The 16,734-nt window shown below is 44.7% G+C and overlaps 8 protein-coding genes across 8 annotated transcripts; 5 read left to right on the top strand and 3 right to left on the bottom strand.

Annotated features, from left to right (window-relative positions):
* Positions 1–353: 353 nt before the first annotated feature.
* Positions 354–1,974, top strand: V1512DRAFT_255382 (uncharacterized protein; the record flags this gene model as incomplete). Its single annotated transcript, XM_066914802.1, has 2 exons — positions 354–674; positions 724–1,974. 2 exons carry the CDS (start codon positions 354–356, stop codon positions 1,972–1,974), a joined length of 1,572 nt encoding a protein of 523 aa, XP_066769177.1.
* A 245-nt stretch (positions 1,975–2,219) lies between these two features.
* On the top strand, positions 2,220–3,645 carry V1512DRAFT_268257 (uncharacterized protein). The gene has a single exon (XM_066917440.1). The coding sequence runs from the start codon at positions 2,388–2,390 to the stop codon at positions 3,459–3,461; it is 1,074 nt and encodes a 357-aa protein (XP_066769176.1). The 5' UTR covers positions 2,220–2,387; the 3' UTR covers positions 3,462–3,645.
* A 99-nt stretch (positions 3,646–3,744) lies between these two features.
* V1512DRAFT_268249 (uncharacterized protein) lies at positions 3,745–5,110 on the top strand. Its single transcript, XM_066917437.1, has 3 exons — positions 3,745–4,307; positions 4,357–4,460; positions 4,510–5,110. The coding sequence occupies exons 1-3, from the start codon at positions 3,776–3,778 to the stop codon at positions 5,071–5,073; spliced, it is 1,200 nt and encodes a 399-aa protein (XP_066769175.1). The 5' UTR covers positions 3,745–3,775; the 3' UTR covers positions 5,074–5,110.
* An 825-nt stretch (positions 5,111–5,935) lies between these two features.
* On the top strand, positions 5,936–7,856 carry V1512DRAFT_268252 (ammonium transporter AmtB-like domain-containing protein). Its single transcript, XM_066917439.1, has one exon. It carries the CDS (start codon positions 6,076–6,078, stop codon positions 7,534–7,536), a length of 1,461 nt encoding a protein of 486 aa, XP_066769174.1. The 5' UTR covers positions 5,936–6,075; the 3' UTR covers positions 7,537–7,856.
* A 111-nt stretch (positions 7,857–7,967) lies between these two features.
* V1512DRAFT_268250 (NADH-ubiquinone oxidoreductase B18 subunit-domain-containing protein) lies at positions 7,968–8,772 on the bottom strand. The gene is made up of 3 exons (XM_066917438.1): positions 8,625–8,772; positions 8,455–8,576; positions 7,968–8,401 (listed from the first exon to the last, which is right to left on the bottom strand). Exons 1-3 carry the CDS (start codon positions 8,668–8,670, stop codon positions 8,264–8,266), a joined length of 306 nt encoding a protein of 101 aa, XP_066769173.1. The 5' UTR covers positions 8,671–8,772; the 3' UTR covers positions 7,968–8,263.
* A 606-nt stretch (positions 8,773–9,378) lies between these two features.
* Positions 9,379–11,755, top strand: V1512DRAFT_213185 (uncharacterized protein; the record flags this gene model as incomplete). The annotated part of the gene is made up of 2 exons (XM_066913584.1): positions 9,379–9,526; positions 9,579–11,755. 2 exons carry the CDS (start codon positions 9,379–9,381, stop codon positions 11,753–11,755), a joined length of 2,325 nt encoding a protein of 774 aa, XP_066769172.1.
* A 38-nt stretch (positions 11,756–11,793) lies between these two features.
* V1512DRAFT_111356 (glutamate-cysteine ligase-domain-containing protein) lies at positions 11,794–14,564 on the bottom strand. Its single transcript, XM_066912895.1, has 5 exons — positions 14,126–14,564; positions 13,953–14,025; positions 13,838–13,903; positions 13,658–13,791; positions 11,794–13,611 (listed from the first exon to the last, which is right to left on the bottom strand). The coding sequence occupies exons 1-5, from the start codon at positions 14,134–14,136 to the stop codon at positions 11,832–11,834; spliced, it is 2,064 nt and encodes a 687-aa protein (XP_066769171.1). The 5' UTR covers positions 14,137–14,564; the 3' UTR covers positions 11,794–11,831.
* A 250-nt stretch (positions 14,565–14,814) lies between these two features.
* V1512DRAFT_213248 (PCI domain-containing protein) lies at positions 14,815–16,314 on the bottom strand (the record flags this gene model as incomplete). The annotated part of the gene is made up of 2 exons (XM_066913585.1): positions 14,815–16,212; positions 16,270–16,314. The coding sequence occupies 2 exons, from the start codon at positions 16,312–16,314 to the stop codon at positions 14,815–14,817; spliced, it is 1,443 nt and encodes a 480-aa protein (XP_066769170.1).
* Positions 16,315–16,734: the final 420 nt, after the last annotated feature.

Genomic DNA, 16,734 nt, shown 5'->3' with positions numbered 1-16,734 from the left:
AAATTTGTGCAATGCCAATTGTCTGTGTGCTGACTTCAGTAAATCTGAACTATGCATAATACTTGGCCAAGACTCTATCTTATAGAGCTGGTTGGTAGTATTGTGGTCTGGACTGCCTACAAGCCAAGCTGCTCTTTTTTTTCTGACCATCTGTAATTACTTTGCTGATTCTAATCTTATTGATCTGGAACTGACTACAAGCCAAGCTGCTGTTTTTTTTCTGATCATCTGTAATTACTTTGTTGATTCTGATCTTATGTTCAGAGCGACCGAGACCGTCAGTCATGACAGTTTATAAGTCCTGGCTGACGCTCTTCGTTTATTCTCTATCCAACCTCCGGACGCACCTTTCAATGACTTTGATTAAGAACTTTTTCCTGTCTGCTATCGTGGCTGCGACAGCTGTTACTGCCTTGAGACCCGGATGCATGAACGCCAATTGGGACTCTGATGTCGATTTCTTTGACATCAAGTTTGAGAACGGCGAGGGACCTTTTGCCGCAACATATAACAATACGTTTGTTTCGATCCGTAACAGACAGAGACGCTATGTTGTCTTGTACTGTACTAGGGATGCTCCTCCTACTGAGGTCATTGGTGAGAACTCTCTTGCGATCCATATCCCTGTGTCCAAGGTTGCTGCCACGGACCCTTTCACCCAGCACTTAATTGATGTAAGTTGAATCCCGAAGTGCGCTTGTCGGATTTTGCTGATGGATGTAGATGCTTGGGCAATCTGAGTCTATCGCCAAAGTTGGAGAGTACGAGAGCGTGACTTCGTCTTGCATTCGTGGAAACATTCTTAACAATGTGACCTACGAACAAGAGAGATGGGACATGATGGAAGATCAGGATGTTGATGTTACCTTTTTCGGTGAAGGTGGAGATCCCCAGCGTGTGTTTGTCCGTAACGACGGTCAGTTGAGCCCACTTCAAAGCGCTAGCTACATCAAGTTTGTCAGCATGTTCTACGGTCTCGAACAGCTTGCGCTGGACGTCTACGCTGCTATTGAAACTAGCTACAAAACAACTTCCGCTCGTGTCTTTGACAATATCATGCAGAACGCATATCCCCAGGGCCGTTTCTTGTCTCTTGTCAACTTCAACTTGACCTCGAACTTGTTTGAAGTTAACCAAGGTGTCTGGTGGCAGACTCTTGCATCGGATGCCGGTGTTCAGTTTGTCAACGTTTCTGCTGATGCTGTTGCGCCAGAAAACACAATGTTCAATTCTGACTACGATCTCTCACCCAGCTCCATGAACACTGCATTTGCTCAGCAGTCGTGGGGTATTATCGACACGACCCAGTACAGTCAGGAGTACGACTTTCCCCGCATGAACATGTCGACTTGGGTATCCACTACCGGAGTCGCTAGCATGTACGCGGTTCAGAACCAGCACATTTTCATGGGTGACAAGGCGGTGAACAACGCGCGTCGCCACAACTTCAACGACAGAGGCCCAGCTCGTCCTGACTTGGTCTTGCTTGACTTGGTATCTGTTGTCTATCCTGAGCTTGTCTCTGATCACGTAACTCAGTTTATTCGTCACGTTGACTCTGACGAGTTAATCGCAAACAGACGTATTGCTACAGAATGCACTACCGCTGACATTGCGATCGCGAAGCTTAACATCACTGAGTCTACAATGCCCTCCTGGGCCATCGGGTTCGTTAACGCTGGCTTAGTCGCGGATGCTTACGCTGATCCAGAGGCTGTTCGCTCGGCTGCATTGTCTGATGACAACGGCGAAGACATTGAGCCCGCTTCAGCCACAGCTGAGCCGGCCGCTGCCGATCATGATGGACTCAGCGGCGGAGCCAAAGCTGGAGTCGCAGTCGGAACAATTGTCGGCGCAATTATGACGCTTATTTTGGGATATTACATTGGACGTCGCCGTGCTCCTAAAGCTAAAGTTGCGGATAACGTCATTGAACGCAAGGCTTCTTTGAATTCTGGCGCATCATCCGCTTAGATCACGTTTTTGTTTTAAACCTTATTGCAGAAATTATTATTGTTGAGAGAATTCAGAGTATTATTTAGAGAATTGAGTTAAGTTCTAATTGTTATGGTTTTTGAGTCGTAAAATTGCCGGGTGAGAGGATTTTCATTTGTGCCTGGGTGGGATATCGGAACGCACTATTGAGCCGCACTAAAATAGAGTTATAACTGTCGTGTGGTATCCCCCGCACTCCGTGTGCTAACCCGTACCCACTATTTGTCTCATATGGGGTTCCGGTCGGCGTCGGGCCCGTTGATTTCGATCGATGCCGATGCCGGGCACTAGCTGTCAGCGTATTTCCAGCAATTGTGAATATCTTTAGTGATGACTCTTTGAAATCAGCATTTTGCAAAGAATCTTCAGTTTGAACGACGACATTTTCAAAAATGGATCGCACAAAGGTATTGCCATTGCCTGGAGACGGCAATGCTTATGCCCACCAGCTCCATTCAGGTACCATGGCCAAAGTAGCGGCGAAATTTGAACATGTGGAGACTGTCGATCTCAATCACGGGTATGACAATGACAGCAGTCTGAGCAATCACTCTACGAACACAACAAGGCAGCTTCAACTTAGCAGGCATTCGACTTTGAACACACAGGTGCCGACGTTGTCGGTACTAGACGTCATTCCGTGCTCGTTTGACTTGATGTATCTTCCTGAAGTGTTTCTTAGGTTTCCTCCACAGCCTCCGCATCAGTTTTATCCTTCGCATTCCCGAACGCCGTCATGTTTTGGAGATGAAGGATTGTTTTCTAGTATGGGAATTGCGGATTTGTATCTCAGACGGCCGTCGTTCACCAAACGAGCATTGGTTGACTGGGAAAAGAATGATTTACGGTCACTATGTATTGTATCAGAACTCAAACCTGAATGGCCAGTTCCGCCATTACTCAAAGAAGAGAACTTCAAAGTCGTGCTGCTGCCGCTAGATTCCACAGAAGACCAGGTCGCTACGATACTGGCCAGCTCTGATATTTATGTAGAGGCAGAGTTCAGTTTTGACCATCGCATCCGGACTGCTCGAGAGACTGTCCGTATATGTGGACGGAAATCGCAAATCCTGACACTGCCGGAATGGAGACGGCTAATTGACAACTATCTTCTGGCGCTTGGGTGTGAAGCGCAAGCAAGACTGGACTACGCAAAGGCATTAGCAGCACTAGTTGCACGCAAGGAACAAGCTAAAGCGTCCACTGTACAAAGCAATCTACTTCGACGGGTGTTGTTAAACCGTACATCATCTACTCGACGAGCTGTAACACAGGCTCCTCAGCCAGAGACTGGGATGCCAGGCTTGTTGTCTCGCACGAATTCTTTCTTTCAAACATTGAACATCAAAAAACCAGTTCCACCGCCTATTTCTATAACCGAACAGAAAGCACTTTGGCGGGAAGTTCAATTACTTCTGTATGCAAGACTTGGATTGCACTGGGAACCAACTGAGTTTTCGTTCTAACTTTTCGTACCTTTTTACGTTCGTTTCAATTTGAATTTATTTTTGGTCGGAGATTCTCGGCGTTTTATTTTCGTGATTTTTTAACGACCTTTCTGCTTTTTATAAAGAATTGATGAAATTTATTTAACCGATTTGAGCCGAGTCGAACTGAGTATAACGCGGGGTGAATTGAACAGTTCAGAATGGTAATTCCGTCATAGTTAAAATATAACCCTGACCCTTTATTAGCCGCACTATGCTTTAAAACTTTATTTGATGTGTAGAGAGAATTCAATCAGAGTAGAGGGTGTATAAACAACGGACGACAATGAAGAATGACCGATAGAATAACACGATTGGCGGCTTGGCTGAAGTCTAGAGATGTGCATATATCTTCGCTTGTAACGGCAACACCAATTGCTGATCGTGGGATTGGTGTGATAGCAGCAAAGCCTGCCAAGAAAGGAACACACATATTTCAGTTCCCATTGCCTGCGCTGCTCAATCCATATACTGCACGAGCATCGCTATTCAAAAATGAGTCTGTGGAATATGTCAGCAAAAAGGTAGTGGATGAAACATCAAGTCACCAGTTACTGGCGTATTTTTTATACCATGAGATGACGACTGAGAATTCAGAATGGGAGGCATTTGTTGATGTGCTGCCTACATTAGCAGATTTCGATACAGTTCCGCTTGTGTGGCATGTACTCAAAAGCGAACAAAATTTGATAGATTTGTTACCGTTAAAGACTCGTGCGCATGTGACAAGGATGATTACACAGTTTGAAGATGATATAGCTGTTGTCGGGTCGGTATTTTGTCAACAAATTGACGTCCAAGTCTTTCTACGGGCATGGATGTGTGGTATAACTTGAACTGTACTAGGCAAAGGATTCCGAGCTGATCAAATTAGTCAATTCGCGTTGTCTGTTTCTTAAGATACCAGGCGCGCCACCAGAAGATTGCATGACCTTAGCACCAATGATTGACTTTCTGAACCACAGTGATCAGCCTCAGGTACGTCATTGAGCAAGTTTTGCAAAGGTACAGATGACTAACGAAACAGTGCTCGATTAGTGTCACTTCGATTCGAGGCAGAAAACGGTTTTGCCTGACGACGACACAAGATTATCAGGCGGGAGCAGAAATATTTTTGTCATACGGTGCTCACGTGAATGGGTTCTTGTTGTGTGAATATGGGTTTACTCTTGAGTCGAACATGTACACGGAGCTTGACATTTCTGGTCAAGTGATGCAATTGTTAGATGACAACAAGAAGCAGTTCCTACAGACTGAAGGGTATTTAGATGATTATACACTTACAATGGATGCACTTTCGTATCGGACCGAGGTTGCATTAGCGGTTGCACAGTCAGACATTATTTGCAACGCAGACTCAAGTAGCAAGACAGCCACGTTACAACTTGCGCAGTTACGTGCATTTATAAGTGGACGATCTGATGGAGTGAGATATAGAGCCAAGTCGCAAGTTCTGCTATCAAAGATTGCTGTAGGAGTGATTGAAGAAGCTGAACGTGTTGTGGCTTGTCTTGGAGATGATATGAACGCGTGTAATATTAGACGATTGTACGATGAGCGTATGAGAATAGCCAAAACTTACATTTGTTGAACAATGCAAGCGACATTTAGTATGTCACGTGACGTTACTCACGCGTAATTTGAATGGCGTAGTCGCGTGTAGTTTGAAAAGTAAAGTAAGCGATTGCGATCTAATCAATTAAAAAGATTAGTGATTGTGATCAATACGTTAAAACCTAGGAATATACTAATGCTTATTCAAGATAAAAGCGGTAATATTCAAGTACGATGTTTATTACTACGCATTCAGTGTGACCATACTAGAATCTGGCCACACTAATTTCCAATATGACGTTCGCTTGCGAGTATTCATGTTGAAATACTTCGGACAAAAGCGTGCTGTATTTGGCGATAAATTTGATTGCGCAGTCTGATTCAAATTTTCCAAGAAGTGCCTGAATCATAAACAATTGATCACATCAGTAATCACGCTCTAGTTACAGAAATCAAGGAATAAAAAGTGGTCAAAATATGCTCAGCCTTGAAGTTTCTCGGCATAAATTTCCTGGCATCAAATCCCTGATCAACTTGTCCATCACGAGCCCATTAATGCAAATAGCTTACTTTGTTTTACCCGCTCTTGATCCATTTATTTCAGACTATGCCTTCTACTCCGTCCTCTTCACACTCACGAACAAAACGAGGGCCGTGTGTGGCCGAGCTCTCTCGTGCGGAAATGGCGGTGTAAACTTTAAAAACTATAAAAGCGCCACACTTTACTGTCATAACGTCATTTTATTATGGGTACTATGGTACCCTCGTTTTGCATAAGCTTGATTTGCTTTATATACACCATAATAGTATTAATGATTCTCGCACAAAAGCGCCGCACCTTCTTTTTGTCGCGGATTGCCAGACTTGCCAGACTTGGACTGAATTTACTTTTTTTGGTCCTTGTATCCTCCGTCTATCGCACAAATTAGTAGTTTATTAATTCTTTTTCACTGAATTCTCCTTCTTCATCTCGCCTATATATTTTTTATTGCAATAATCACAGCAAATCAGATATACGCCATAAGTATTCTAGTTCAACATGGAATATAACGGAAGAGACACTACGGGAGGTGACTCCAGAATCGAAAATCTCAATGTATATTATAATGCTGGTGATGTAGCTTATGTTACAATCTCGTCTTGTATGGTCTTAATTATGATACCTGGTCTGGGATTTTTGTACTCTGGTCTTGCGCGTCGCAAATCGGCTTTGTCCATGATTTGGATTTGTCTAATGGGTGGTGCCATTGCAACTTTCACTTGGTATTTTTGGGCTTATTCTCTTGCTTTCTCTCCCAGTGCTACAAATCCCTTCATAGGAAATCTTCGCAATATTGGGCTTAAAGATGTGCTTGGTGCTCCTTCACCCGGATCACCACTTGTCCCCGAGCTTCTTTTCTCAATGTATCAAGGCATGTTCTGTGCCGTCACTGTCGCAATCATTATGGGTTCCGTTGCTGAACGTGGACGTATGCTTCCAGCTCTGATATTTGCTTTCATCTGGGCAACAATCGTCTACGCCCCTATAGCATACTGGACCTGGAACGCAAATGGCTGGGCTTTCAAATGGGGTGTTTTGGATTATGCTGGTGGTGGCCCCGTCGAAATCGGTTCAGGTGTTGGTGGATTGGCGTATTCGTGGGTTCTTGGTCGTCGTAACGAAAGGCTGCTGCTGAACTTCAGACCTCATAATGTTTCTCTTGTCACGCTCGGCACAATTCTTCTCTGGTTCGGATGGCTTGGATTTAACGGTGCGTCCTCATTCGGCGCAAACTTGAGAGCAATATATGCTTGCTGGAATTCAAATTTGACTGCCATCTTTGGAGCAATCTCATGGTGCTGCGTGGACTATCGTCTTGAGCACAAATGGTCAACCGTCGCGGTCTGCTCTGGATTCATCTCTGGGCTGGTTGCAGCCACTCCTACATCTGGATTCATTCCTCTTTGGGCATCTGTTGCTCTCGGAATATTTTCCGGCATCGTTTGCAATTTCACCACCAAACTCAAATTTGTCTTTAAAATTGACGACTCGCTCGATATCTTCGCTGAGCATGGAGTCGCCGGCATGATTGGCCTTATTTGGAACGCATTCTTTGCAGTCGACTATGTAATCGGACTCGACGGAATCAACATGGGCGCAACAGGCGGATGGTTGAATCATAACTGGGCTGCAATTTACAAGCAAATTGTCTTTGTTCTTGCATGTTCAGGCTATACCTTCGTGTTGACTTCGCTTATCTGCTACATCCTAGACCACATTCCTGGTCTGCATCTCCGTGCAAGCGAAGATGCTGAAATGCGCGGCATGGACGAGGATCAAATCGGCGAGTTCGCATATGACTACGTCGAAGTCCGACGAGACTATCTTGCTTGGGCCATACCTATGACCGTCGACGGCGTTACTGTCGAGCACTATAAGAATCAACCAACATTAATCCCGCCAAACACCTACGAATCGTCGACTAGTGCTACAACTGCAGCTGAAAAAGACGCGCGATGATATTTTTTTGTCAAGTGAATGAAAAATCGGCGTGTAGCTTTGCTTTGAACATTTCTGGACGTTTGTTATCTGATGCATAGTTATGTTTTGATTTGTGTTATATCTGTGATGTTTATGGTTTTGGTTTGTATTATATTTGTGATGTTTGCGTATTTATGGAGTCCAAGCGATTTATCATGAGCAAACTGTAGAATCAGAGAGCTATAATCACCCACTCCATGCTGCGCTGTTAGTAAAGCACGAAAAAATGTAAATTCGAGGGTCTTGTGGTGAACTTCGATTTAACTTAGTGACATCTCAATAGCAACACTGCATCTAACTATGAGAGTATTACGAAATGCTTATTGAAAACAGTCAAAGCTACACCATCTCACAGTACTTATAAATAAGTCACCGCAAATTAATTGTGTAATCTCATGGTGCATCTGATACGGTCGAGTCTGCTGTCTAGATATGGTAATGCTTTAAGCATTATATTAACACTGTAAAGCACGATACTAATACCAAAAACAGAAGATTGATGAGAACAGTGACCTTAAAATAAACACAAGAAGGCCTGCCTGTTCAATGCACTTAATGTCACATAGTTCCACTACAGAAGACAAATTTTGCGTATGATGTATAGTTTGAATGTGTCTATTAATGATGCATATATACAAATACAAAAGGCGAAACGTAATCCCCCGATCTGACTCGCCAACCGCTCCCACGAACCGATCCCTATAGCTTATGATGATGTAGCCAAAGTAGCAGCAGCCTCTGCTGCGGCCGCAGCCTTGAAAGCCTCGTCTTTCAAAACCTTCGATTTGTGTACTCTGGCCTGAAACTCCATGTATTCGCATTTTTCGTAGCTGTGTCGCTCATCCTGAACAAGTATTTGTTAGATTTGCTTTACTTAAATGTTTGACCAATACGTACAACGCACTTCCACGGCAGGTAAGCGAATTCGTGTCTGCACTTACTCAATGGAATCAGAAGACTTGCGCACCGATCTCTGTATCCCAACGGCAATTTGGCTTCCTTCATTTCTTGATGAGTGGCTATGAATATAGTCAGCACTAGTTCGTGGTATCACTACAGTCACATACCAACTGGAGGCCAGTGGTAAGTCTCAAAAGTTTCGTGTCCACCCATTCTGTATTTTGCCTTCAAAATGCAAACGCTTTTACGTTAATAAAAAAGAAATTGCTTCGTGAAGCTGTTCTTGTGTGGAGGGAGCACCAAGAAATTAGTCGTCCGTGATTGGATATGCAATAATGCGCAAACAGTGTACCTTTACACCATAAACGTAGCTTTATTGGTAGTGCCATTTAAAGCATAAATGTAGTAGCACTTGCTTTGGCATAACTAGTACTATGTTTATGCACGTCGACGCGTGGACGACACAAATCTCCATAAACGCGACGGCGTCGAGAATTGCTCGAAAGTCCTTAAATCACTAAATAAAGCAGGTTTAAGGCTGACGAATCAAAATCATAATTTCAATTGGTACTAAATTACTCATTAATAAGAGGTAAGATCTAATTCTGGCTGTAGAACACATTGAAAATACGCGTTTGCTGTTAAATGCTCTCGCTAAATGGATGTTTCTGCCCGTTCTGACAAGGGAAATTTTGTAAGACAGGTCCTGATTATATATTATAGTACTGCGATACGAACTTATACTAAGAAACACCACAATTACCGCAGCCGGCAGAAATGGCGGACAAACCTAAAGATCAGATATACAAAGCAACATACTCCGGGGTAAGACCATGATTAGAGGCATACGAGAGCTGTAGCAAGTGGCTAAACATTGCTTAGGTCCCTGTTTATGAGTTTATTTGCCGCAATGTCGCCGTCATGCGTAGAAGGTCAGACGCTTGGATGAACGCCACTCAGATTTTAAAGGTTGCAAACTTTGACAAACCTCAACGGACAAGAATTCTCGAGCGGGAAGTGCAGAAAGGTGTTCACGAGAAAATACAGGGCGGATATGGCAAATATCAAGGTCAGTCAATTTATTTGTCCTCTTTGATCAATGATGGACTAATCATGGCCAGGAACATGGGTACCCCTGGAAAGAGGCAGAGAAATTGCTATACAATACCGTGTCGAAGATCAGTTACGACCGGTGTTTGACTACCGGCCGACGTCGACAAGTCCTCCTCCAGCGCCAAAACACATAACCGCGTCTTCAGTCCGAGGACGGATGACAAAGACTGCAGGCGCACCTCGTCATGCAGTCGCATCCAATGCTTCTACGGCCCCGGCTGCTCATTCGAAACGAGCTGCTGCTGCGGCGGCGGCGGCTGTGGCTGCAGCTGCAGGAAGAGCTGCTGCGGCTGCTGGACGGGCAGCTGCAGTTGCTACTGGTGGCAGCAGGGCGCGAGGCTTTGGCCGTAGTAGAGGAGGTCGTCCTGCTGTGTATGGACGAGGTGTGCGAGTCGATGATGGTATGGATGACGACGAAGATGACGAAGATGACAATGACGATGATGAAGAAGAGATAGAGGAAGATGAGGAGGTAGAAGAGGAAGAAGTCGAGGAAGAAAGCGATGTTGGGATGGATGATGTTGGATCAGAAGAAATGCATGGGGGACGAGTGTACACTCAGCAAATGGCAACGGATGACGAAAGCATATCTGCGGACTCTGACTCGTTGTCAACGCATTCGTCATCAGCCAGCGACAGTGAATCTGACAACAGTGACGGCCGGCGGCGGAAACGCAAGCTGCAGGAAGCGCTTGGCCACGGAATCACGCATGCCGACATTGCTGCCGCGCAGATTGAGTACTCGAATCGGCTGCTGGATTATTTCATGGCCCCGGATGAAGACAACATTCCCGATTTTCTTATCCGACCGCCTGCTGATTTCAACGTGAATGCCGCGATCGATGACGAGGGCCACACTGCGTTTCACTGGGCATGTGCTATCGGTCACATTAAAATGATTGAGGTGCTTCTTCAAGGTGGCGCCGACATTTCGATCGTGAACAATCTCGGACAGACGCCTTTGATCCGGGCAATCATGTTTACAAACAACTATGAGCGGCGAACGTTCCCTAAAGTTGTCGACATTTTGCAAACCACGATTTTCCAAGTTGACAGATTTGGCCAGACAGTGCTCCATCACACAGCGGCGATCACTGCATCAAAATCAAAGCATTCGGCGGCTCGATACTATATCGAGATCATAATGGCAAAACTGACCGAGTCTCAGACACGGGAACTGATTGCACAGTTTTTGAACCAACAGGACAGTAATGGAGACACGGCGTTACACATCGCAGCCCGGAACGGGTCACGAAAATGTATCAAAGTCTTCTTGAGCTATGCCGCCAGCACGCAGATTCCAAACAAACAAGGGCACACAGCCCAGTCTTATATCTACGCTTCATTAAACAACGGTTCGCATCTAAGTTCCGGAGTTCATAAATCGTCATCGTCGCCGTTTAGGGGTGAGATGGATAACCTGTCTATGAACGGACATACTCACTCGCGGGTGACTTCAAACGGCAGCATTGTCCGACGACCGAACGGGACCGTGCCTTTGATTGCCGGACAATCACATATCGTGTCTCCAGTTCCGCACGTGTCCGAAGCGGCGATCCAGGCTACACAGAAAGTCATTCCAGCTATGGCCGATCGTCTTGAAGCGCTTGCGTCTGCGTACGACGTCGAGCTGAACGATAAGGAAGCAGATCTCAACCAGGCATCACAGTTGCTTGACAACATGAGCAAAGAAATTACTTCGTGCGCGGTCACAGTCAAGGAACTACAGGCCGAGTCGGGGAATCAAGATACGGAAGCGATCTCGCGGCAGACCAAGCTTGCCGAAGAACGCGTTGCGGCTCGAGCACTTGAACTCAAGAAATTGATCGAACGGACCCAGAGGCGGGACTTGCTCAAACTCGTCCGCGAGGAAGAAGTCAAGCTTTTGTCTGACGGCGGTAGCGAGAGCGATAAGCGCCACAGCAGCAAATTCAATCACGTCGCGGCCGGCGACGGATCAGGCAGCAGGCTCGGCCAGGAACTCGCAAAGGAACTGTACCTGCTGCAACTCGCGCGCCGGAAAATGGTAGACGAGATTGTAGAGCTCTGGGCGGCTGCCGGGGTTGGCGAGAAAATGAACGACTACAGACGGCTTATTTCGCTTTCATGTGGTGTCAAGATTGAGGAGATTGATGATTTACTGGACGGAATCTCGCAGGCGTTGAATGATAATACGGGCGAATAAGAAAATTTTCATGTTTTTATAAACTGTATTACTATTATAAAAACTGCATGCAAAAAAAGGTAGTTTATATTGTAATCTATCGTCGCTCGTTCATGCCACCCAACAGTTTTATGCCAACACCGTCCCATTCTTGCCCAAGAGTCAATTGCTCGACCACCTTGACCAAGTCATAATTGACTTCTTCGCTAACAGCCGAATCGAACTCGTACTTCGGATGACCCCGAACGTACTCTCTAATGAACGACGCGGCGGTCTGCAACTCGCCCGACGCGCGCTTGCTAATCAAGTCCATGTACGCATTCAACGTGCACCGGGTCTGCACATCTACAGCCATCGTGTCAAGATAGCTCTGGACCAACTGCACCAGACCAGGAAACTGGTCAAATTCGTCGTCGTCGCCGCCGTCGGAAGAGGAAGTAGACTGCCTGCTGTTAATGATCTCGTTGATTGTAAACATGCCGTACTCTTCCTCAACCGGCAGCCGCGCAGGACGGGCGACAGGGTCGCAAATGCTGTTGCAGTCAGACGAGTACACCGATCCGCTCGCGTCCTCGCTCTCAGTCTCAGACCCGGTGACGGGCTCGGTATGGCTGTGCAAGTTTGGTGCAAATATGTCTTTCCGGAAATAAAACTTCTCGTTCAAGACTGCATCACGCGAATGTGCGGCCTTCATGTTTGCGTCAACTTTCGAAATGGGGATGTAGAAATTTAGCTTGAACGACAAAATCGCCCTAGTGACCAATACAATGAAGATCGCGAACGCGGCGTTCTCAAAATCGGTGATTTGAATTTCCATGCTTCGGAACTCAACACGCCAGCCAATGTCAGTGCCGGGTGGAGGAGGCTTGAAACGCATGGTCTGCCAGTTGGTCGACTGAATGTTTTCGAAATGATCGGACGACACCGCGTCGTCTTGGTCAACCAGCTCCGAAAACACAACGATCGGATCTCGAATGAATAAATGTGCGTAATGGTTGGCAAACTGTTCGTCTAAACCAGCATCCATCAACGTCTTCTTAATGTTTTCGTCTTTGACCAACTCGATATCATTGTACTCTGGTCTGAAGTCCGGGCTTTGGGAGATGTAATAGCTGACAGAATCATATCTTGACTTTGGAATAACAAACCGCTGATTCTTCAACGGCTTTAATCCTCGTTCCTCCTCGGTCCGGTCGTCTACACTGCCGGCAATAACGTTCCAGCGACAATCTTGATCACTCAGGTATCCCCTCCAGGCCGGACTAGCAGCCGTCAAAGCCAGAAATATTGGCGTCAATGGGGTCAGCTGATCGTATAATCGCCTGGCTTCATTGATATCCGTAGCCTGAAACGTGATTTGCAAACAACAGCATCCCATGCCAAAACCCATGCTATCCATGTAAATGTGGTCTGGCTTGGCAGCTCCATCACGCGCATTTGCATCTTCAGGAAAAATATCTCTGTCAAAAGGAATAGTCGGATCAATAAATGGAGACGGAGTGTTTGTGTCCTTGAATATTGGTACGTTGATGGCAACTTTAGACCCTCTACGTTCACGAATGTTGGCGGTCAGCGTAGGAAATCGCGCGTGTGGATTAATCAACTCATCTGGCAAAAACAGAGACCGGCTGGCAGGTCCGGTAGGCGGGTAATATGGGTCTGTGAACTGGCCGGGAGCACCTAAACGAGGATATGATGCAATTGTGACTGGGAACTCATGCGGCATCATGTGGGCTTTCGCGATTTCTCGACGGCGGGTCATGTTTGTCTCAACATTCAGCAAGTCATCTAGCGAAGACGTGTACGGAAACCCCGGTGTAGCTTCAAGCATGTACCTGCCATATTCTGGATGAAACGTAGGAATTCGTTGGCCCGGTCTTGACGTATTAGTTTTTTACAACACCTTCACAATGAACCACATACCCAAGATTCAATGCATTTTCCTCTATTCGCACCTCCTTCTCATTTTCTTCTAATGCCAAGAGAATCTCTGCTTGACGGAGAGATAGTAGTGCTCTTTTGTTTTCATCATCATAAGACACTACCATGTATTCCACCTACACTGTTTAGCAACTAAAGCTGACGCTTTATTAGTTATCGTACCTCATCTCCCCATAGAAGTTTATTTCCTCTACTGTCCTTTTCGTTTTTCCAGATATTTATTAGTTGCTTGAATTTCGTCAGTATAAGGTCAAACGTAACGCATATCTGCACACACTTTAATGCCGTGTTCACGCACATGGTCTGCGTATTTTTCAACTTCTTTCCAAGGTAATGGCGTTCCAAGTGATCTATCATAGTTAGCTATAGTTCACATCTTGAATTATATGATATTAATCAGGACCACAATGCCACTCGGTGAAATCATAACAAATAGCAGAAAACACATACAAAAGACCCATTGTTTATATACGCAAAACTATGTAACAAACTGTCTTTAAAAGAAGAACCTGACAGTCAAAAGTGCCAAATGAAAGCTCTTTACTCAATATATACACTTTGCTCACAACGCCGTACTCTTAACCCGAACTACAGCTAAATACAAAAAACCCGTTCTCTTATTGGATCAGAAAGAACTCGATTGACCGTAATTGCATATATGACCAGTTAAGAGTAATTCTTGTGGGGTAAACAGAAATATGAGAGAGAGCTCCAGTCAGAGATTAAATTGTCTGATTCTGCTTACTCATGGTAAACCTTAAATTCCAATCTCAAGGGCTGAAAAATAATAGTGAGTATAAACTCAATTGCACCCATTACTTTCTATTTTCCACTTTAACTTGTTTTTATTTGTTTGTTTCGCCGTAAAACAAAGAGAATACTAAATTGATGACAAAATTTATAAAGTTTTATCTGATAAGCGACCCAATTGTACGCTCTTTAAACTCGATTACTTTATCGGTCCCATGGCCTTGTTAAATTGGGTATTTAAGCTTTTCTGTTTCCATTGTCACAAAGCCAACGCAATTGACCACTACAATCAAAGTAAATCATATTTCGACTCAGTTTAAAACAAATGGAATAACTTAAGATATGCTAAATGTTTCGCTATCATAGTGACTTATTCCACATAACCTTGACTAAGCCCGACCTGTAATTCCAAATGCCGCTTTAGAAAGTTTCTCAACACCCGAACTCCAAGCTTGCAATGCAGAAAACCGACTATCATTTGCGGCTGCTGCTCTAGCTGCCTGCTCTCGTTCCCGCTGTTCGGTTCCGGCCACTGCCTCCTCTGCTCCTGTGTCTGGCGCGACCTCAATCTCAAGCCGGCCATTGATTTGATCAATCTTTCCCTGAATCTGGCCGTCAAGAATTAACATGACAAGCAACTCCTCCATCTCATCATTCGTGATGCTGAGAGTCTGTGCTAAATAAGCAATGTCAATTCTCGAATAAGGCGCAATCAAGTTGACAATAAATTTGGCCCGGATTCGCCGAAGCACGTCGTCAAGATAAAAATGGATAAACGGATCACTCATAATACCTCCTCCAGACCCTTCAACGCCTCCGTTCTCTTTTAAAACTCGCTGAAAATCATGAATGTCCGATCGTTGATAAGCATCAACCAAGCTATTCATTGCCGCGATCTGTGGATTCGATCTGTACGGTTTCGTTTCTTGCGACTCAAACGGATTGATGTCATCTGCATCGGACAGCATCGCTGCTAACACCAGATACTTCAGCACTTGAATCCGCTGCAATGAGCCTGCTTCGTCGTAGTTTCTGAACGACTCAAAGAAATCCTCTCTTGCATTCTCCCATTGTTTCTCAGACATATGCATTTTTCCACCACATTCCCGAATGACTCCCATGATTCGCGGATGTGGAATTGCAGACTTGATTTGAAGTGTCCGAATGTAAAGCTCCTTTAGCTTCTTATTGTTCTTGGTCTCAGTGTACATCTGGATCTCTAATGCGTATACTTCTAACAAATAAGTGCCCTTAGATTGATCATCGCCTCCATCGTCCATCTGACAGGCTTCGTGCAGCACCTTAAGAATCTTTGCTAGCCTACCGTATTCTCCACGATCAAGCCATAACTTTGCAAGCTTTAAGTTTGTTTTAATCCACAGACGCTCATTCTTAGCGTCCTCTAATGCCGTAAGCGTTGTAGAATAAAACTTCTCCATGAATGCCATATCCGTAGTGCCAGCAGAGACGTAATCCAAAATGCTGTTTAAACTCTTCTCCGAATAGTTCCTAGTAACCGCAGATTTTGTATATGTAAGCAGCTCAGTGTAGTATTGTAATGTTCTTTCATGGAATCCTCGCTTAAACAAAAGCTTGACAACCTGCTTTAGCGCCTTAAATCCCCATTCTCCTTTCTCTGGCTCCAGTTCAACAACCCCAAGAAACTCTTCAATTACCGGCTCAGGATCGTCTTCTTCCTTCAATGTTTTCGCATTGTAATATTTGTTTTCAATATCGACGTTTGAAGAATTAGATGCCAAATCGTCGTCCTCATACTCAAAGTCATACTATCACATCTGTAAGCCAATCGCTTGATTCACATTCATCTAACAGATCCAACTTACATTCTCCTCGTCAGAGGCCATCATGAAATCTTCATCGTCCGACATCTTGATTACCAAACTCACCCTCAAATTGAATTGTACCTGTTGATGGCTTGATTAAATCTCGCGGATTTTGGCCCCATGGTGCGGCTCAATGAATCGGGGTTCGCCAAGTTCATCGAGTTCATAGCCATTTCTCATTGATTTATGAAGTATATTGAATCTAGTTTGGTGAACGGGATTGGGCAATGTTGCAAATTTTTATAAAGTTTCATTGAACATGAATATATGCTATTACATTCAAGTTTATTTATAAAGAGCTTAAACCCTTGATATAACGACACAAAATTCTTTTGCTAACTGATCTGATAGCCTGGAATATGCCTGCTCGCAACTTCTAGCTTTTCTGTATTGCTGTTGTATTTGAATGAGCTTCTGGCACAAAATAATAGCGCGTCATTGTTTTTACAGCGATTATTATAGATA

The sequence above is a fragment of the Lipomyces arxii genome (assembly GCF_038497795.1).
Source record: "Lipomyces arxii strain Phaff 12-163 unplaced genomic scaffold V1512scaffold_33, whole genome shotgun sequence".
NCBI lineage: Eukaryota > Fungi > Ascomycota > Lipomycetes > Lipomycetales > Lipomycetaceae > Lipomyces > Lipomyces arxii.
Note: the sequence above shows the minus strand (reverse complement) of the source record. Positions and strands in the feature narration are given on the sequence as shown.